The sequence below is a fragment of the Typopeltis vanoorti genome, chromosome 16 (genome assembly GCF_054136105.1).
Source record: "Typopeltis vanoorti isolate ZY-2024b chromosome 16, IOZ_Tvanoo_1.0, whole genome shotgun sequence".
Classification (NCBI taxonomy): Eukaryota; Metazoa; Arthropoda; class Arachnida; order Uropygi; family Thelyphonidae; genus Typopeltis; species Typopeltis vanoorti.
In genome coordinates, this window is record NC_143564.1 from 63270921 (window position 1) to 63294038 (window position 23118).

General features: G+C 36.7%; 1 protein-coding gene across 3 annotated transcripts in view; it reads right to left on the bottom strand.

Moving 5' to 3' along the window:
• The window catches only part of Gapvd1 (GTPase activating protein and VPS9 domains 1), a 475307-nt gene that overhangs the window by 347247 nt on the left and 104942 nt on the right, over nt 1–23118 (bottom strand). For all 3 annotated transcript variants that reach the window (XM_090406248.1, XM_090406249.1, XM_090406247.1), the window contains one exon: nt 20501–20720. In XM_090406248.1, coding sequence (XP_090262374.1) covers nt 20501–20720 — 220 coding nt within the window. The remainder of the gene's footprint in view (nt 1–20500; nt 20721–23118) is intronic.

The window sequence follows — 23118 nt, forward strand, 5'->3', positions numbered from 1 at the left end:
GAAGGTTGACAAAAATATCACACTCACGATCCGAAATACACTTCAATTCCTCATTCTCCCTACATTTTCTACACACATTCAATCCTTTATTATCATCTAACCACACTCCGACCGCACTCCGCAAAGCGTACATTTCACAGCTAGTACACTGACTCATTTCTTTTATGCTACCGTTCTTTGATAACGATGGCGAACCTTCATTACTGGCCGCCATTTTCCTTCGCACAGGTGCCATCCTTATTTGCAACGTGTTTTGTCAAATTATACGTTATGTCAAATTATACGTTAATATAACCAAGTGATCTTCAGTAACCAAGTGATCTGATGAGCTGATTGAGCCACTTTTGCAATGTGCTCTCTAAACTTCAGCTCCCTATCCACGAACACTCCCAAATCACTGGCCTCATCAATCTCCTGGAGTACAGTCAGTTCCACCAATGTGGTATACTGCTGCCGCAATATATACATGTCATATACACATGCACTTTTCAAAAAAAAAGAGAAGTCAACAAGCATCACCATAAAATTGCTCTGTTTCAAAACAAAACCTCATTCGTAATCAACATCCTTAAATTTGGGCTTATGTAGACCAAATCCCTATGACAATCTAATGCCAATTAATATTTCATAAACAATTTACTATCAACAATTCTCCCAAACCATTGAAGAGAGGAATCTTTGCGTTTTTTTTCCTCTTCTTGAGTTGGATTGTAATAAACGATAAAAGCAAACGTGATCGTTGTACCTCATAAAAAAATTCACCAAGAACTTGAAAAGAAAGAGAAACAAACATTCATCAAAAGCTATTTTGTCTCTTCAAATAACAGGCATTAACAGCTAATGGAACGCATAGTTAATCGGTTATAATTTTAGATTATGCTGCTTGACAACTCACATATCCCACGTGATTTTAAAACATTTCTATACTTTAAAATCACATATATATATATATATATATATATATATATATATATATTGCTATACAGGGTGTTCGGGATAAATTTGACATATTTATAATTAATTATATTTTTCCGTAAGTTACATGTATTAACACACACTTCTCTTCATTTAAAAGTTTGGACCCTTCTTCATTCATATACAAGATGTCAGAAAGGATGGATAGCTGGAACCCACCTGAATCATGGAAGAGAATAACTTGTATCATGATGATTCGTGCCCGCCATCAAAATAAGGATATTACGACTGCTGCCCAATGCTCCCTGAATACAGTAAAAACAATCAGGAATGAACTAGAGACTTGCAATGGTGACTACGAGGATGTAGCAAGAAGAAAGATCCCTAGCAGACGATCTGATTGCGTTCGTACAGCAGAATTCCTCGCAAATCTGCAGGAACAGGTATTGAAGAACCCTGGCATTGGAATTCGGGCTTTGTTCGTGGAGTTGCTAACTGTAGTCAAGCCCTGGATAACAAGGGTAGCCAATGGTAGGCCGTATGTATGGCAGCAGGATTCGGCCCCTTGCCACACCTCTGGGAAAAGTCAAAAATGGTTGTCTGAAAATTTCTACGACTTCACCAGTCCAAATGTTTGGCCTCCAAACTCCCCAGACCTTAACCCCATGGATTATTTTGTATGGGGCGCAGTTGAAAAAGACACCAATCGCACTTCCAGTAATACAAAAGCCCAGTTAATGGATAAAATTAAAACAGTTTTTGCGGCCCTTCCCAGGGAGACTGTAGCATCAGCTTGTTCGAGGTTCCGAAGCAGAATTGAAGCTGTGATCGATGCTAATGGTGGTTATTTTGAGTAAATCTTGTTGATAGTATTGTAATTAACTCTGCCTGTAATGTTTTTTTGTCAATTCATTAAATTTAATAGATACAAAGAAGATTTTCTTTTTCCTTACGAAACTGTCAAATTTATCCCGAACACCCTGTACATATAGCAAATATTTTTCTCATTTTACATTTTAAAATATAGCTTCCATTTTACTAAGGGCATTAAATATGCTGTTTGCAGTTACCATATATGTGACATTTCTTGAGAATGTAACTCTTGCAAATAACAAAGGATTACTTTAATTAACAAGAGAGTCATAATATTCTTATCTTCACTTTTAACAGGATCTTTATTACTAGTGATTCTTTCTGTAGTACTCCTGCCTCCATTTCAAAGCTTTTTCAAATACTCCAAAACTGTTTTGCCATCTTCATTCTCTTTGGCAACTTTTAAACATAGCTAGCTTTCCAATACGATGCGATATTATCACTGATGTTGATATTTAGAGGAGAACACACTTCATAGGATAAGAATTAACTAATTACATTTATTTAGCTATTAAATTATTACACTAATATTTCATCTTGTCACCAAAGTATCTTTACGGTCACAAAGAAATATACTAAATCCATGCATGAAGACACACCAGCAGGAAGGTAAGCGTGTCCTGATGGGATTTCGCTGACGTCTCATGATGATAGCCTCACACCATATTTTTAATCATCTCATTTGGTAATTTTGTTAAAAATGACCAAATATAGCTACTTACTTGCCTCTGTGACAAGCAAGCGACTACTGAACTGCTGTGATTTGCATATGCAGCTTTAAAAGAATGTCACCAAGAGAATTTTTCCTTTTAAAACTAGCAATCGATCAATACTAAAAATCTACATTGACTTTTTAATATGCTGTTTAACTGAGTGAGAATTTGAGAAGAGGTTCCCCAAGACAATGTTGAAGGTTCCTTTGTTTAAACTACATATCAAATCACCAGTGCCAGATTAATTGGCCCCTAGAAAGTCAAAATCTGAGCCTCCTCCTAGATTTCTGTGTTGGCACCTGACATTCTGTGTCTACAAAAGAGCAATAACAAACAATATTTACGCTTTGTTCAAGAAAATGAAAGAATTCTTAAGCCTCAGCCAAAAATGAGTAAAAGTGCCTGAACAAGATAGATTAGAGAAATCTTGCACTATTCTCCGATATGGAACAAATGTCATAAAAGCCATCATAATAAATATGTTTTGGATAAATTTTGGAATGTAATTGCAACTAATTTAAATACTACTAGTCATTTAAGCAAATTGATGTTATAATATTGCCAGCCAAGCATATAACTCACAATAGAATATAATATATACGAAAAATAAAGGGGAATCTTCAGTCAAACATACATTTGTGGGCAAAACAAGACTGTTGATAGTCTTCAGTTGATGCTCCACTATACATGAAGTTGATGCTCAATATGATGGTTGAGAGGATGATTGAATAGTCAATGCTTTTGTGCCTTGCTTTGGGCGAGGCTACACTATGTTTTCACCCTTAGGGTAGAAATTAGACGGTGAAGTTAATTGAACTTCATTATAACTCAGAAAAGCTAACTAACTTATGCAGATGTTGGGTACATATACTCGTTGGTGTTCTCGAAACTTCTACTAGGATCTGGAGTCAGCGGGAACTCACGACATGCTAACTCACAGAAAGCTTCATTTATGGAGGTTTCTCGTGCATGCACTCTAGTGGGATAACATTGAACTGAGTAGTGTGCACGTCAGCTGCTAGATGGAGATGACCATCACTACTCTACATTATAAGTATGTAGGTTGCACCTACATACTACATACAAGAAAAAGGCTAATAATGAAAAAAAAAAAAAGAATCTGCAGTATACATAGCAGTATGGATACTACAGATTATTCTTTTTTTTCCTTCATTTTTAGCTTTTTTTTTTTTTTTTTTCTCTCAGTATTTTATATTCCCATGTACATTTCTTGGCTCTTCACCTTTGGCATTATTACACTCAAAGATATATCAATAGATATAGTTTTTTTTTAATTAAAAGTAGCAATCTTATGTACAAGGATTAACCAGCTCTGATTCTCTGTAGGCAGGCAAAGAGTTTACATGTTCATCAGTGGCACACTCAGGATTTAATCTTGAGGGGGAAGTTAAGTAGACAATTTGAGAATACACACTACGCATCACATACAACCTATGACTGAGCATCTGGAGCGATCGCTAATTCATAAGTAGTATAGAAATAGAAGACAAGACACAACATAAATAAAAATAAAAATAAAAAAAAGAATTTTAATTAGGAAAAGATTTTTGGAAGATTTTCTAGTGTTTTTTTAACCTTTTTCTTTCGGGAGGGGGGCTATGACTGCATACGACCTATGACTGAGCATCTGCAATGATCACAAATTCATAAATAGTATAGAAATAGAAGACACGACACAACATAAATAAAAAATTTAAAAAAATGAATTTTAATTAGGAAAAGATTTTTGGAATATTTTCTAGTGGTTTTTTAACCTTTTTTTCTTTTGGGGGAAGCCCCCCCCCCCCCTCTGGGTGCACCACTGATGTCCATTGATTAAGATACTATTGCAAATTACATAAGAATAACAGTTCTTATAAAATGATATCATTTGCATACAAATAACAGTTATAACATGGTACTACAACTTACATGAGAATAACAGTTGCTATATACAATATAACATATTTACATGCAAGTAACAGTATGATCATTATTCATACTGTTAAACAGCACAAAAACTCTTTCTTTTTCCTTTTTATTGGGGAAGAAAGGGGAGCAATGAGGTTAGTTCTATGTTGGAAAGTAAACTGATGCAGTCGCCCTGCTTAGCCAGGAGTTAATTCTGTGGATTCTAGTCTTTTTGGAAAAAGTCGGGCAGAGATGGTTAACCAATCACCATAGGTTATTGGTTAACCTATAACCTATTGGAGTCTAATGTGCCACTTCTAATCATCCTATGGTGCATGTGCCAAAAGTGGCACATGCACCATAGGATGATTAGAAGTGGCACATTAGACTCTAATGATAATAATAAAAAACTAAGCCTATTTTTGAAAAAAAGTCTAAACAGACTTTTTTATTATTATCATTGGAGTCTAATGTGCCACTTCTAATCATCCATTGTGCCACTTTTGGCACGTACACCATAGGTTGACCATCTCTACCCTAGACTTTTTCCAGTATTAACGAAAGAAACAACAAAACCGATTTGTAGAAAAAAGCTAAAACTCGGTAATTATCTAAACAAGTGAATGTGCACATCTTTGGCACATTCACTTGTTTGATCCTGAGGCAAACAATTGCAACTTGTGCACTACGGAGTTGTGCATTGTTTGTCCTTTGTGAACATTTGCAGTTTTGTACTTTTTCAAAAATTAAGCATTGTTTTTACATTTGGTTACCTATCACAGTGCAAAAGAAAAACAGAAGTTGATAGTAAGCATGAATTCAATAAGCAGTGGGGAAACGAGTTCTTGATAAGACCTCATCTCGACTACTGTGCCCAGATTTGGTCACCTAGGTTTCTTCTTGATGGGGAGGAGGTTGAGAGGATCCAGAGGCGAGTGACCAAGATGATAGCAGGTCTATGGAATGAACCTTATGAGAACAGGCTGAAGATTTGTGGGTTGCAGAAATTGGTTGATAGGCAGAAAAGGGGAGATATGATTGAGACATTCAAATTGCAAAAGGGTTTCTATAGGATTAATTCAGAGGATATTTTTGAGATCAGAACTGGTGGTGGTGGTGGGAGAACTAGGGGACATCTATGGAAGCTGGGCAAGAGTGTGGTTAGCAAGGGTGTTTGAGCTGGGTTCTTTACTTTTAGAGTGGTAAATGAGTGGAATAAGTTGTCAGAGTCTGTTGTGGGTGCTATGACAGTGAGTGAGTTCAAGGTAAGGTATGATAGATACTGTGAGAATGTCGAATAGTTCTGTGGACATGATGGGCCTCCCTCGATGAGTCTAAGGACTCACTGGAGTCGCCCGTAATAATAGTAATAGTAAAATCTGTCAGGAAAACTGTCGTGCATTGTTTGTGAAAACACTTTCCCATATAATAAAAGACATGATCTTAATATTAAATTTTATTTAATAATATCAAATCAATATATCATGTCTATATTAACATATATTTACATGGAGTTTTTAAGGATACAAGAGTTGTATGGCTCATCTAAACTCACACGTGAAAAAATTGGCACAGGAATGTAAAAGATTAGCCACCAATTTGTTGTTGTTCTGTCTGTGGTGGTGGTGATGCTGCTCATGTAGGATACAACTTCTCATCTTTTGTTTAAAGTCTACAAGGAGATGGTCAGCCAGTTCCCTCAGTGAGATTGTTGTGCTATTTAGTCTTGTGTGTCAAAGATAGAAACTGTATATTACTGCTTTCGCAGTAATATAAAGGTCGAAACTGGTCTGGGTAGGGCCCTTCCCTTAAAGCATAACATTGTGCATATCAGCAAGGAGATGTGTTTTGCATTATGGGAGATACTGAGATAGGAGTGATGATAGCTTGGTCCACCTTTGCTTCGAGTTGCCTGGTGTTGCACTACCTTTCCTCAGTCCTGAAGATATTTTCAGGCACAAACTTTGTTTGCTTACACTTGGATAAAGGATTAAACTAAATTTATTATAGTCTAACCAAGTGCAAAATAAACTTTCGACACAGTCCTGTAGTTTTATGTGCATTTAGTTTGGCTCCTGAGGCTGCTTGATATTACTGGTATGATGTTTGTATGTTACAGAAATCCTTTTCTTTGCAGGTTATAACTGTAACATCAGCAGCATATGCTGTCAAGGTTATGGTTTGGTAAGAAAGTTTAGTACAGGATGATCTAAACAACATGTTTACTGTATGCAAAAAGGGATCTATGACAACTGTGTAGAGTGGACTGGAAAGCAGACAGCCTTGTTTAATATCTCTACTGTATGGTACAGACATGGTGAGCCTGTTGTTTATTTTCATGCAAAAATGTGTATTAGCATATAACATCTTAATGACTTGTATGATACCTGAGCCAAAACCAAAGGGGTTCAAACCATTGGGATTGAATAGGTAGGGATGTTCAACACAGTCTAAAGCTTTTTCTTGATCTAGTGTTACAAAATCCATTATTTCAATGTTGTTAGCTATGCTTATCAGATCCCTTATGAGATGCAGATTTTTGTGGATGGATCGCCTGGGATAGAATAGCTCTGATGCCTATCTATTATTTTGTTCAGAGCGGGGTTTAAGTTTGGGTTTAAGATGGGTCACCAGTTTCCTAATTTTGTAGCATCTCCTTTCTTTGGGATTAGTTTAATAACAGATGTCAAAGTGGGTGGGAAGCCACTAGTAATGACTTTGACATATATTCTGTAGAGGATAGGTCCAAGCTGTTCCCAGAAGGACTGGTAATATTTAGTGGTGAGCCCATCTATGGAAGGAGAGTTATCTTTTGGTAAAGAGCTGCAGGCAGTTGACAAATCATGAATCATTATAGGAAGTTCTGTCTCATGCTGCATTGCTGGTGAGTCTTTTCACTTCAAAGAAAATTATAACAGTGGAATCGATGGATGCTGGGTTAGCTTGGTATAAGTTTTTGTAATACTGCAAGGCATATAAGAGGAGTTCATCATGATCTTCAAGCAGTCTCAATTGCCAGTTTTATACAGTCTTCTGATATTTACATTTGAGATGTGAAAGTGTCTTCTTCAGGACCATATAGCCAGTTTTTCACCTGTCCCCTCTGGCTATGGGCCAGTCACATCAGCACCTCTGAATGTAGTAGTATTGTCTTTAAGCTTCGGTATCAAATCATGGAGCTGTTTGGCAGAATGCTGTAACTGGCTTGTCAAAGGGTACTACTCTACGGTTACTTCCCCTATAGAGAGCATTCTCCAGTCATGCTAGAACTAATGCTTATTTTAGCACATTATCCTACTGGGAGTATGTGAGGTTTTGGCTGAGACAGAATTGCTAGCCATACTCCTCCATATTCCTGGCAACTGTTGCAGATCATCCATGGCTGATGATCTGCAACATGATTATTTGTCAGAATTGCCTCTGTCAAATTCAATCTAGGGTAGGGATCCCAGACATCCCATAAAATATGGGATGTCCTGTTTTTGGCTAATGCGTCCTGTTGTCCAGAGAAAACTCTTCGGGGCAGCTTTTTGTCCTGTATTTTAGAGTTCAAGACTGAATAACAAAATCGATGAGTTACAATTTCTATTCTATTACAAATATTGCTCTCCGTCATTACAGGGAACTGTAGCCACATTGTTATTTTCTCAAGGCGAGTGATGGCAACACTGCAACAATGATAAGTTCGTTAGAATAGCGCGCATGTGCACTGACATTTTGCCGTGTGTCGTGATATTGACTCAGCTTTAAATGGCAAGGAACTTCCACTTGACCCACGCCATTTTAGAAGCTTGCTCCAAGAGAAACAGGTTGGTGCTTGCTGAGTATTAATTACTGTATGGCTACTGTTAAAATGTATGGCTTTTCAATTTTCCTGTGGCCTCGTTGAACGTTGAAAATGGCGAAAAGGAAGTGTGATTATACAGACTTTAAAATATCTTTTAAAGCAATTTGATTTCAAAACAAGCAGTTTTCAAAACAATCTGATTTACTATTTGTTTATTTATACTTAGTAAAGTGTGTGCATACCTTACCACGCACACACTTGGAAAGTTAGAATCATTTTGTAAGACTGGCATCCCTCAGTCATAAGTGTCCTGTATTTTTTTCCAATGTATCTGGGATCCCTAATTTAGGGGTTATGGTCATTCCCCTATCTGCCATGTGGGAACATTCTCAAGTGGCAGATAGAGGAATTTGGTAATACAGATTCAGCAATGAATCTATATTACCAAATCATGTCTTGTGAGATTGAGAAAAAAAGAATGTGCTATCAAGTGAGGTGCTGTGCAAAATGTTTTAGGTGGAAGTGCATTTTTGTTTCAAAAACATAACTACTGTTTCATTCTCATTATAATGTCTAATCCAAGATGCCTCACAAATAGTTTTTGAACAATAAAAAAAAAATCATGGATTTGCACAAATAAGGATTTGCAAAAATCATGCACAAACAAGAGTCAAAAAAAGTCTGTCCTTTTTTTGCTTGTCACTGAGATCAAAGAGACCCACCATGCACATCTTGGCTAATTTTTAATGTGAACTTTTTTTTTTGTGATTTCCACCCATGAAAAGGTTGTAAACCTATAGCACATTAGAACCATGAGTGAGTAGGGTGTTTTATATGTGTGTGTGTGTGTGTGTGTTTTACATAATCTGGAAGCACTGCTCTAGAAACTAATGAAACCTTTCAGCCCCCCCCCCCTTTCCACTTAAGTGGGGCAGTAGTCTTGAACCATGCAGTGAAATTCATCTCTCACCTCCTCATCTCAAGACAATTACAAATGTCACCCACAATGGGATTTGAACCAACAACAGCTATTCCACTACTACACCACTGGATGCATAACTTGTCAATCAATATGGATAGATATCAGATATGCGAACCACTTGGCCTACAGGGCTGGTAACTATAACATTGTGGTAAACTCTGCATTGGCAAGGATTTTCAGATCCACATCAAGTGTTGTCACATATTTTCTCCATCTTTAAAAGGCTTTAACCAACTAAATACTACTGCCTTGTCTGTTGCTTTTTTTTTTCCTAGGTATTCTATAACATCTCAAAAATTCCTTGCCCACTTTTTTCTGATTTTCACACAATGTTCTGTTTTAAAGAAATATAATTTCAAATGTCTTCAAATATAAAAATCATAATGTCCAATAGAACACAACAATAGCTATTCCACTACTACACCATTGAACACATAACTTATCAATCAAGTTTATTACAACCAGATATCACTATCCTGGATATCAAAAAGGCTTCTGATCCTGATGGTGTGCTGCATGTTATGCTCAAAAGATCTGTTAGCTCAGATGTGCTCCTGAGCTAACAGATGTTCTTTATCATTTCTGCAACTTAATTATACTCAACTGGCATCCACCCAATATCATGGAAGTAAGTCCAAATTCAGCCAATTGCTGTGAGGAACCTTTATCTGGTCTCTTTCGATGAAAGGTGAGTTAGCGCATCTCATACGGAGGTATGAGACATGCTAACTCACCTTACTCTTAACTAACTTAAGAGTAAGGGGTTTTTTCACCCAGAAACTTAGGTTTTTTGTCCCCTGGAACAGGCAAACCTGCCCCATGAACACACACTGATAACAGTCACGAATATGTCCCAGCCATATGCTGGTCCCGAGCCCGGATAAAGGGGGTTGGGGAAAGCAATGGTGAACTACAATGTAAAAATCTCACCAGGAATACTTTGTGGGCAATGCCTACAAGGCCACCTACAGTTGGAAATGACTGAAAGGGAAATAGCAGCAGCTATCCATATCTCATTGCAGGAAAATAAATAAATAAATAACAATAAGAAAGAAAGAAATATGGAAACTATTTTCATGCTTTCAAGTTACATTTTTTAAAAGCATATCCATTATCCCCTTGCAAAAAACATTTTGCTAGAAGCTACTAAAATTACTTACCAAACATAATCTCTTTTTTTTTTTTTTTTTCAGATGCTTGCCACTGCATCATGAGAAACCAATGATAAGTGAAAAAACAATTCCATATGTTTTCTCAATTACTTGCTTAATACTAAGTCATGCGGCACTAACCATAAGATAAGTAAAATGCAGACTGACAGTTTTTTCCTCCCTGTCTCATACTGATATATAAAACACTAATATATAAATGTAGTTAACATGTTTGTTCAATACTGATAATTATGCAGGGTAAAAATTAGTGGTTGCATAAACAAAAGCATATAAACTGACTATGTTGGAAGTGAACATGTGATTATATTAGTTGACAATGGCACTCTATATGACCAAATACAGGATAGTGAGATATTTGCCTACTGATTAACCAGCAAAAAGTTTTCCAAGACCTGGTCATGGAAGTTAATATTTTTACTGTAAACATCCTTTGTGCTTCCTGAAATAAAATACTCTACTCTGTTTTACTATTATGGATCTTGCATGGCTCTATCATCTGGACCCAGATGTTAGAGCCATGACAAATAGTTCGAGCATGACTGTATTTCTGACATATAAAATATCTCCAAGGATTCAGAAAGCAGAGCCAGAGAGGACAGGTGAAATTGCCTGCTTTCACAATCTTCATTCTTCCACTTACCAGACATGTAAGTACATACAAGTGCCGGTCACCATCTATATTCAACTCAGCTTCAAACTTCCTGTATCAATTTCTCATTCTTCTCTTACATTCCACCCACAAAAGTGAAGTTCTTTGGAAAAGCCATCACTGTACCATTTTCCCAATAACTATAACCCAGCTCTTAAAAATGAAACATTCATTCTGTCTCCTTCATCACCTATCTACACACAGCATTACTGTGTAATAAGTCTTGTAACCTCTTGTGTTTAGAAATGATAAAGGAAAAAAGCTGATAATCAGAAAAGGAAAACTACAAAATTAGGCAGGAACATCTCATATCTGTGATTTGAGAGTTCTGAAAAAAAATTATGGAGCATAAAGATGGCATCAATGGCAGAATCACATCAAAAATGAAGACAGTGGAAAGGAATTGGACACGATTAATATTTCAAAATGTGTGGCAGAGCTAATCTAAGATGTATGGTCACACACATTTAAAAGAATGGCTGGGTGAAAAAAAACAGATGTTTGATGCCATGGCAACAGGAAAAAGATTAATACCAATACCTAGGTGGGTTGATGCATTTGGAGACCTGACAAATAAGACTGATTTGGAAGAAAATTGCAGACAGAAAGCCAGTAATCTCTTCAAGGGGGCTCAATTTAGTGAGTATGGAAGTGGCAAACCCATGGTACCTGATACTGGACCATGCCTTACTCTGTTATATTATCTGCAGACTGGTCCCTACCCCTTCTTTCTCTTCTTCTTTTTTTCTTCCTCCTTCCCTCCAATGCTATTACAGTATTTGGGGCACTATTTCTTTTCATCTTATGCAGTGGGAGTCTGCTTTCTCTTGCAGGTATATTTCTCAAATAGTAGGCTGAAGTCTCAACCAACTTGGCCAACGTGGGAAGAATTGGGATCAAAACTCCCCAGATCTGGGGAGTTTTGGTTCCAATAATACATCCCATGTGCCTTATAATACATCCCATGCTGCATCAGTTGTTGCACAGATTAATAAGAGCCGCATTAAGTGCTTAGGCTGAGAGCCTTATTCTAGAAGTATATTACAGTCTCCACAAAAATCAGTGTTACTGTGAATGAGGAATACAGAAGGTATGAGATTAACCTTAGAGACAACTTTTATATAGGTACATGGAATGTACAGGGTCTACATGTGGGTACTCTGGATATTGTTTGTAAAGAGATGGAAAGATATAAAATTGACATCCTGGGAATTACAGAGCAGATGGAATGGAGTTCATTTCAAAAGATAGGATAGTAATCTAGTTATTTATTCAGGAGGTGACCTAAAGTATCATGCAATAGCTGTGGTACTGAGGAAAGTTCAGGCAAGAGCTCTTCTTAATTATAATCCCATTAATGACAGGATACTTCGCATTAGACTTAAGGTTCATCCTACTAGTTGTCAATCATGGTAGTTTATGCACCCCACACAGACAAGGGTGCATAAACTACCATGAAAACAGTGAGGAATTATGTGAAAACCTACAGACTGTGTTGGACTGCCTACCAAGGGATGTACTTTTCATCTTAAGAGACTATAATGTAAAAGTGGGAAAGAGTATGAGAGTGATGGTGGCATGTTTGGTCTGAGGGAATGTAACACCTATGGTGAAAGATTGTTGAAATTTGCCCATGCTAATGATTAGTTATTACCAAATGCCTGCAACCAGAGACAATCACGATGGGCCTATACTTGGACATCTGACACTGATAGGAAAAGGCACCAGATTAATTACGTCCTGCCTCTCCAACAGTGGAACACATGCACCTTTGATGTGCATATTTGTCCAGAAGCAGACTGTGGTACTGATCATCAGCGACCGTATTTAGTCGAATATAACTGCCCTCACATATAACTCACACGCCTGAATTTGGAACCTCCTCCACTTAGGTATGAGATTGAAAGAACAATTAAACCGCTTGACAAAAATAAGGCCGGAGGTGTAGATGGAATCCTAGCAGACCTAATGAAAGCAACAGAGGATGCAGGAGATAAGAATGTTTTAAAGACTGATTACAAGGACATGGGAGATCATGGTGTAGAGGAAGTCATTTTTCATAACACTGCACAAGAATGGGGGATATGAAGGATTACAAGAGCTAGAGAACTATTAGTTTAATATCTAAATGCAAGCAAGAGTTTACTAAAGATCATTCTATACTGAACTGAGGCAAAATTAAGGAAAAGATGCCAAAGAAGAACAAACAGGTTTTAGGAAAAGTAAGGGTACCAGAGATCACATCCATTCCCTTAGACAGATCATTGAAAAGTATAGAGAAAGGGTCTAAGCTGTATAACTGGGAGGACACCTCCACACAGCCTTTAAAGGAATGCAGAGAACTGACCAGGGCTACTGACCTAACGTCCAATCCTCACCTTCTCGTGGAGCACCCTGTTGGGTATCTACCTGGATACTGAATGAACGAGGATGGGCTGGCAATTTGGGATTTAGCCGACCAAACTGTTTTCTTATGGGCTTAAACCAATATAGAAAATGATGGTACAACATGACAAAATTTCATGCCGGCTGGGGCGTCGGCCGGTTAAACAAAGCCCCCCCCCCCATTGTTTTCACCAGGGAACCAGGGCAAACAGCGAAAAGTCAGCTACTGGAACAAATCCGAAATCACACCCCAACTCAACATTACCAGAGTTAAAGATCAGTACTATCAATATAAGAAGCCTGAATGGCAAAGAAATGGAGCAAGCTGAAGAATTAGATAAGTACCAGATCGACATAATAGGGGTGATTGAAACAAAAAAGACAAAAACTGATGAGATCTTTCTGAGCAATAAATACAAAATGTTATAATCAGGAAATGACAATCAAGGAAAAGAAGGAGTAGCCATAGTATTCAACACAAAATACGAGGCTAATCTTCTTGAATGGCAGGCAGTCTCAAGTAGAGTGATGTGGGCAAATATCAGAATGGGGAATTGGACAATGAGACTTATTTGTGCCTATGGTCCCACAGAAGGTTCTACTAAGGTAGAAGTGGAGGAATTTTTTGACGCTCTAGAAAAAGCAACTCACACAATGAAAGCGGAAAAGTTGGTCCTTGTTGGGGATCTAAATAGCAGAATAGAAAATGATTGTCAGACATACAAAAATATTTTGGGAAAATTCGGAGAAAAGAGCAAAGCTAATAATAATGGCAAATACCTGTTGGATTTCTGCTCAGGACATGGACTGGTTATTACTAACACCATGTTCCAACATAAAAATGTGCACAAATTCACATGGAGAGAAGAGGCAAGAAATAAGAAAAGTCTCAATGACTAAGTTATTGTTGATAGTCATGTTTTCTCCCTTGTGCAGGACACCAGAGTGTACAGAGGATTTGAAATTGGAAGTGATCACTATTTAGTCTTGAGCAGGATAAAATTGAATTTTATATTGAAAAGAATAACAAGAAAGAAAGTTTTAAAGCGAATAAAAGTGAGCAGCTCTCAGATGTGAACTGTTGACTAAAATACACAAAGATTATTGAAGAAAAAATGAAAGAGTTTGAGAACAGAAACCAAACCTTGGAGATTCAGTGGCAAGCCTTGAAGAAAACCCTGATTGATTCAGCCAGAGAGGCATGTGGTGAGGTTGTCTGCAAGGAGAGAAAAATCAGAACTCCATGGTGGACACAGGAAGTTAAAGAGGCAGTGAAGGAAAAGAAGAAAGCCTATCAAAAGTTCCTGGCAAATAAGTCAGCCTGTGCTCTTAGAGAATACAGAGACAAATGTAAGAAAGCTAAACACTGTGTAAAACTAGCTAAACAAAAGTCATGGGAGGATTTTGGCAAGAACATAGAAAATAAATATCAAGAAGGTGGTAAGATATTCTGGAGGTTGTTGAAACAGCTTAGAAATGGAGGAAAGAGTGCTGTAAAAGGAGATAGAGATGATAAAGGTTACATGAAAACAGGAGAAAAAGATATCCTTGAAGTATGGAGTAATTACTTCAAAAAATTGCTAAATGAAACAAGCAGTGATAGCACAGTGGTAAAAAACACACAACAGGCATACAGTCAAGAATACATATTCATACTTGAAGTAGAAAAAGCCATCAAAGGCTTGAAATGTGGAAAGGCAACAGGAGTAGATGATATTCGACCAGAAATGCTGAATATGGTGGTATAAAAGTCTTACAGTGGCTGTACTGCATAGTTCAGAAAGCCTGGACAGAGTCACGAATTCCCGATGATTGGAGTAGAGCTCTAATAGTACCCATATATACAAAGGGAAATAAAACTGAATGTGAGAATTACAGAGGTATTTCCCTACTGAGTGTTCCTGGCAAGATCTAAGCAAGCACACTTGAGAAACGGTTGAGAAGAATTGTGGAAGAAAAGCTTGGTGAAGAACAAGCTGGATTCAGACCAAATAGAGGCTGTCAGGATCAGATCTTCACTTTACGACAAATAGTTGAGAAAGCATGGGAATATAACAAAGATCTGTATTTAAGTTTTGTCAATTTGGAAAAGGCATATGACAAGATGCCAAGAGAGAAGCTATTCAATACGCTACAGTTATATGGTGTCAATGGGGCATTATATCAAGCAATACTTAGTCTTTATTTGCATTGTAAGTCAGCAGTTAGAATTGAAGGAAGCACAGGAAGATGGTTTAATGTTAAATCTGGTGTGAGACAAGGATGTACATTATCCCCTCTGTTATTCATTACCTATATGAATCACATTATGAAGGAAAGTGGTATTAAACATGATATCAGAATTGGAGATGAATGTCAGCTCTTTGCTTTATGCGGACGATGTTATACTTCTAAATAAATCCGCTACAAGTTTGCAAGATTCTCTAACTAAATTGAATAACTGTTGTAATAGATATGGTATGAAGGTCAGCATTAAAAAGACAAAGTGAAAATAGATAAAATGAAAACAGGTAGAATTGTTGAAAATGTCAACTGCATTGTGAACAGGGAACCTGTGGAATAAGTAAAACATTTCAGCGACTTAGGCACGATTTTTAGTGAAGATGGTAAATTAAATATGGAAATAGACAACAGAATCAACAAAGCTGGTATGGTAGGCAGTCATGAATAAATTCATATGGAATAAGAGAGAAATTAGTCGGAACACTAAATTAGCTGTATATAGGACTGTGTTCAAACCAGTTTTAACCTATGGATCTGAGAGCTGGGTGAGAAGTAAAACACTTGACCAAAGACTAGAGACCGCAGATATGAGAGTCCTGAGAAAGATTATAGGCATGAACAGATGGCATCAATGGCAATATCATATTAAAAACGAGGATATTAGGAAAGAACTTGACATTGTCAGCATCCAGGAATGCATTACCAGAGCTAATCTCAGGTGGTATGGTCACTTAAACAGAATAGGCGAGGAAAGATTATCAAAACAAGTGTTCTCTGCCAGATTGGCAGGAAAATGACCCAGAGGAAGACCAAGATATAGGTGGATTGATATGGTATAAAGTGCCTTAGATGATAGAAATATAAGATCTGATAATGCTGGAGTCTTGACAAGTAACAGACTGATTTTGGAAGAAAATTGTAGATAGGAAGTTAGTAATGATGTAAATTTTTCATGTAGTACTATCATATCCTGTACACCCCTTGAGGGTACATGTCAGGAATTTGATGATGACGACGATGATGATGTTGGTGGTGGTGGTGACGTGTTTCATAGACAACTCCAAAGCTTTTGATTGTATTCGGCATATGAAATTGTGAGAAATAATTGGTTTTCCTCAACATATCAGGTTGATAGCTAACTTGTATAGTGAGCAAGAAATCACAACAAGAACAGGTGTTGGACTAACAGATTGCCTACTTTCTCCTCGCCAGTTTAGTATCTATACTGAGGACATATTCATATAGCAATGGATGAGCTTAACACAGGATAGGTGGCAGACTGATCAGTAATCTGAGGTATAATGATGATGATAATATAGTACTCCTTAGTAATGGCAAGAACTTGGGAAATCTTTGTCAGTAAATAAGATCAGTAAGAAGAGAAGACTTCATCTCAATTCAGCAAGACAAATTTCAAATCCTGGTTTTCAAAGGAAATATAGATAGGAAAGCTCCTCAGAAATAAGCATACCTTAACGGAGGAAGAATCGAGAAACTCAGCAAATTTGTGTACTTGGGATCTGTCATTTTAATGTGAAGAACTTCTGTTCAGAAAATGATCAGGAATGCTAAAACAATGGTCAGAAACTGGTTTGAAAGATTCCAGACCAGTTTCTGCGGAGATAGATCCATTCTTTCAGGTGGAAGGATCGATCTATCTCCATAGGAACAAAGTTGAGGATTCTGGATGCCTCTTTTTTTTTTTCTTTTTTTTCCAATAGCAACTTATGTGAAACTTGTAACCTAAAGAAGTCTGATAGGAAAAGGATAGCCGTTTTTGAGATGTGGTGTTACAGGGGGACTGCTGACAATCTCAAATACTGAAAGGCAGACAAACACAGGTGCTAGAAATGATAGACAGAACTTTAAGGCTCTTTATACATACTGTCACAAGAAAGGTAAAATACTTTGGATGAGGTGAAAGGATGAAAGGAAGACTTCTCAAAACTGTAATGGAAGGTAAAGTTCCTGGGAAAAGAGAAAAAAATAAACCCTCGATGAGATAGATGGGTGACATGTCTAGAGTGACTGATTTTCAAAGAACTGAAGTCTCCAGAAAAGACTACAACAGGACCACCTGCAAGGACTGCTATGGCACATCACCAAGAAACAGAGACACCATACATGGAATCTGATGATGTCCAATGAGTAGACAGATGGATCGAATTCAGTAATAATGTATGAACTAAACTATGTTATACTATCGGAGAATCCCGTACAATCCCTGAAGATACAAATCAGAAATTGATGATAATGTTACAATATAATGTTACTTATGTATTTCCCATTTTATATATGTGCATGAATTTCTTTTTGTGTATGTGTGCACGCATTTGTAGGCACTGTAATTAACTGCATTTGCTGTAAATCCAAATTTAATCTACTTAAATGTGCAAAAATGCTAAAAAAGTTAGTTTAATGAATTTTTAAAAGTAAAAATGCACTAAATCTACAGCGAAATGGCCAGTCCTGTCTGAATTCTCTGCTTGAAGAATTATATTTGTCTTTACGACAGCCTTTTTAGATTAGCTAATTCTTATCAACATTCATTACAGAAATACAAAATAAACACTTACTATTTACTTAATCCATCCTCTTTTACCATTAACAGTGTCGAGGTTTTTTATTCTTGCAACCGCAACTCGAGGTGGTTAGCCCTATGTCTCCTGGTGTGTCTGTAGATATGTGTTCACAGGGCTGGTTTGCCTGTTCTAGGGGATGAAAAACCCGAGTTGCAGGGTGAAAAACCCACTACCTCCATATGAGACCGGTTAACTCACCTTTCATTGAAAGAGACCAGGTAAAGATTCTTCACATCATGGAAGGGAATCGAACTCAGGTCGTCTTTCCAACCAAAGGGCTTAGTCTATACTGACTGAGCTACGAAGGCTCTTTAAAATAAACAAACTTACAAAATAAACATTATTATTATTGTACATCTCCATGTAGTCCAAAGACTCATGGGAGAGCAAAACTATCTACATGATATCTATCATACCTCTGTTTGAACTCACTGATAGATAAAGCACTCACAACTTACTCTAGAAATGAATGAATTCTACTCGTTCACCACCCTCCAAACAAAATAGTCCTCACACCCTTGTTGACCATGTTATTACTCAATTTCTGTTACCTCTAGTTAGGTGCTGAAATATTTCCTATGCATCAATCCTATAAAACCCCCTCTTAGTCACGTGTTTCTATCATATCCCCTCTTTTTCACCTATCAACCAGCTTTTGCAACCCACAATCTGGATCTGGATCCTCTCCACCAGTCACCTGCATTTCTTGGGAATGACCAAGAAACGCAGGTGACCAGACCTGAACAATCCAGATGTAGACATATCAGGGTCTTATAAAGAGGAATGATGACTTCCTTACCTCTGCTTGGTGTGTTCTTCAATAATCAAGTAATCCAATGAACTGCCTTGTCAACCTTAGCAATATCACTCCAAATTCCTAGCTTCATCAATTTTCTGGAGTACAGTTCCATCAATGTGATAAACAGTATAATCTTTTTTTATCCCATAATGCATAACTTTACACTTTTCTACTTTAAATGACACCCATTACCTATTGCTCAAACTGTCAGCCTATTTAAAAATCACCTTGCAAACTCTCTACATCACTTTGATTAACTACATGAACTATTCTAACTATCTATTCCCTTCTGCCATATGGCAGGGGGCAGTTGTGCTACCATACTAGGGAAATGATTATGAGCATGGTGGTTTCCCGTTGCCTTCCTTGCTGTACTATATCCTATGGCTGTATCCTGTGTGTTCACCGGGCCGGTTTGCCTGCTTGCGGGATGAAAAACCTCAGATAAACTGGTGGAAAAAACCCTGCTGCCCACTCCCAAAAAGGGCTAACTTGGCTATGACTGAGGAAGATCCTGAAGCTCCTCACGTTGTCAACAGGAATCAAACCTAGGAACTTCTTCCCCAGGCATATGGTTGCAAAGCGCATAGCCACTAGGCTAACCGTGTGGACACATGCTATTACCATACCCAAATTTGCATAATCAACAAACAGCTGAATTTGCCCTTCAAATTATTTCCTATATCATTTATGTACAATTTATGTATCATTTGTGCCACACTGCTAGTAATGTTTTCTTCTGGATTCTGCTCCTCAATATACTACTCTTTGGTATCTATCCATCAGTTAGCCACTCGTGTCCATATTACCAGTTTCATATCTATCCAAATTTGCTCCAATTTACATAACCGAGTTCCATGTGGTATCCTGTCAAAGCTCATTGTACAATCCAGCAATAATCATTGTCTAGTCATCCTTTTTATCCAACCCAGCAGTCAATCTATTATAAACGGTAAATTACTAAGGCATGACCAACCTTTCAGAAAGCTATGTTATGCCCCACAAAGTATCATATCGTTATCCACCTATTCCTATTCTTTCATCAACTTTTCCAATACTTTTTACCACCACTACTGAGATCCCGAATGGTCCATAATTTGCTACCACAAATTAATTGGAGTAGTGGAATTGTTCTGCCCTCCTTTCAGTACCTCTCTTGGGACTTTTCCAGAGCAATTTTTTTTATTAATAATTTATTTTAAAATCCAATCTTAAAATGTAGTATAAATAGGTATTTTCACATACAAGGCTATTACAGAATGATTTATATATTTATATTTTTTTCAAAATATATTTTCATAAAAATTTTTAGGAAATTTTTTTTAGGTATTACCTAAACTACAGTGTGTAATAGGACTCTTGTGGGTTCACATGCCGCAGTTTAACATATGCTGACATAAAGAATACAGCTTCTTGGATAAATTTTTGATAAGTGGGACAAAAAAAAATTTTAACACAAAATATAAATGTAGATTCTATAAATATTCAAATGATTATGTACTCTATCACCTTTTCCAAGTAACGTTCTTCTTTTCATGGATGGAGTATGTGGAGGTGTATCAAGTGACAAAATATTGGAAAGACTAGGACTGATATGGTGCACTGAAGTATTCGGAACATTGCCATTGCATGTTGTTGTTGCTTGTGGGAGATTGTCTAAAAGGGCACTGAGAGTTTTTTTGAGACCATTATCATCACAATGATTTTCCAGGACACGTAAAAATGACACCTACACAATAATCAAAAATGATATATTAATAAACAGTCTTACAATCAATATTTACTTCTTACAGTCATCTAAAACCAAATTTTTTTATACTGAACATTTTCAATATATTTCCATACCTTATCTTAAAAAAAAAAGAGTTTTTTTAAAAAAAAAACAAGAAATAAGTGCTGTCCAGATAGTGAAATCATAGTGGAATCTTTTTTGCTCAACTTAAATCAATCAACTCTCATTATAACAAGCTAAAAAGGACTAAAGGAATAGCCTGTTCTAGTGAAAAGCTTGCTATAGCAAAATTTCTTTGAAACAGTACTGCAGGACTTTTCAGTAGTCTGATTTGTAGTATGTAAGTATGTAATATGAAAGATCACTATAATGATCTTTCCTATCTACTTAATAAGAGTTTACTTTTTTTATATTTCTTTGATATATAATATTGCGTATACTTCTCTACTTATGTTTAAAATTAAGTCATTTCACTTCTTTTATACTTTAAGTGTGCTTTTATTTTTTTAACATCTACAATGGACTGACTCAATATTTTTCCCATTTTAATATTACAAAACAAATAAAGTCTCTTTTTCCAAAGAAAGCATCATTACCTAAATAACAATCCTATGCAAAAGATTGTAAAACTCATAGTACATTAATCCTTGCAAAGAAATTATATTTGGTTTAATCCTCAATACAAGTGTAAGCAAAGTTTGTGCATGAAGTATCTTCACAATTGGGCTATCATGTATATAGAGGCTGAAGATTTCATATCAGAAGCCTTAGTATCCCATAATGAAAAGCTCGCATATCTTCAGATGTTCTTAATGCAAGTATTAAGGGAGGATCACTATCCAGAGAAGTTTTGACCTTTACTGAGGTGAAAAAAGTAAAGAGGGTGTTCATCACAGACCTAGAGTAGTAATTATAGGAGTGAGAGAGAACCTGATAGCATTAGGAGAAAGAAAAAGACAGATAAATATTATGAGAGATAGAGAAAAGGCCTCAGCAATTTTATATCAACATATAGCCAAAGGCTATCAGTTTTCCATTTTCACCAATCTCATATAGATGAACAACCAAAAGACTAATTGAAACTAAAGCACAAAGATGACTGATACCCAAGTGGTTAGCCTTATCTGAGTTAACTGCCTTGAGTTGGCTTTCTCTACCTAGAATTGCTCTCCAGTCATCCCTAGAATTGACTATAAGACCACATTGAATTAAAAGGATGGAATTATCTCATAATAAGAATAGACAGAATTTTATCTCCTCCTGGTGAATATTGCATAATGTGGGTGGTCTATATCATCTATCAAAAATTTGATATCTCCTAGAATGCTTCTTTCTAAATACAAAAATCGTCTGACTGAACAATAAAATTTCACAATACAATATTATAAAGCATTTGGATGTCATATATTTGGTTTTTAAATCCATGTTTCTTTCTAACCTTCCATAAATGGTATTTTAATTCTTTAATTATAAAAATCAAAATCCTCTTCCATTGCTGACAGGGGGATGGGTACTGCAAAAAAAATAACCTGTTCTGTTGTAAGTAATGCAATGCCCAACACATTACATAATCTATTCCAAATACGCAGGGAAAGAGGGCAGCTTTAGAATGCATGTTCTACTGTTTCCAATCAGTAAAAGATGTCCAAGATTGGATCTCCAATGTTAAAGTACCTCCATTTAATGATATTGACCTGGAAGGTGGCTATATGCAATTCTCTAAGCAAGATCCCTCCTGTTAGGGTATCCTTGGGACTTCAAGTTATGAAACAAAGTATTGTTGTCAGTAACTATGGAAGTTCGCAGAAAAAGAGATTAAAGATTTCTTTATACGAAGTTTCACTTAACTCTAAGGGTGCTACAACACCTTTCAGGAACAATCTCAGGTTTTGGACCTTTATAATCATACTCCAAACAGGAGAAGATGAAAACCCAGGTAGTACAGGAGAAGGTCTGCACATGTGTGACTGGTCTACAATATTTTATAGATTTTTGAAACTTTATTGCTTATATAGCAGAATTTTAAGACTGGACATTCAATCCTCCATGCTTCTTTGATAGTTGAAAAAATTCCTTTTTAACTTCTTGCTATTGGCTGGACAACCAAAAAAATTGCACAAGCTTACTATATAACTGCTTTTCTTCAGCTTCTGTGATGTCTAATACGTATTATGTACAACTGAGCAGAAAAGATTATGGTTTTGAATACTATGGCTCTAGAAGAAAAGGAAGGTGGCCCTATTTTCCAGTCTTCTAAGGTTTCAAAGTTCTTGTATATAAGTTCTCGAACTAGTAACATTAGGTAAGTGGAGAAGGGAATTCCAAGAATAACGAGGGATTCTCTCTCTCTCTTAGGGGTTAGTCCAAAAGGAATGCCTCGAAGGCCCACTTTCCA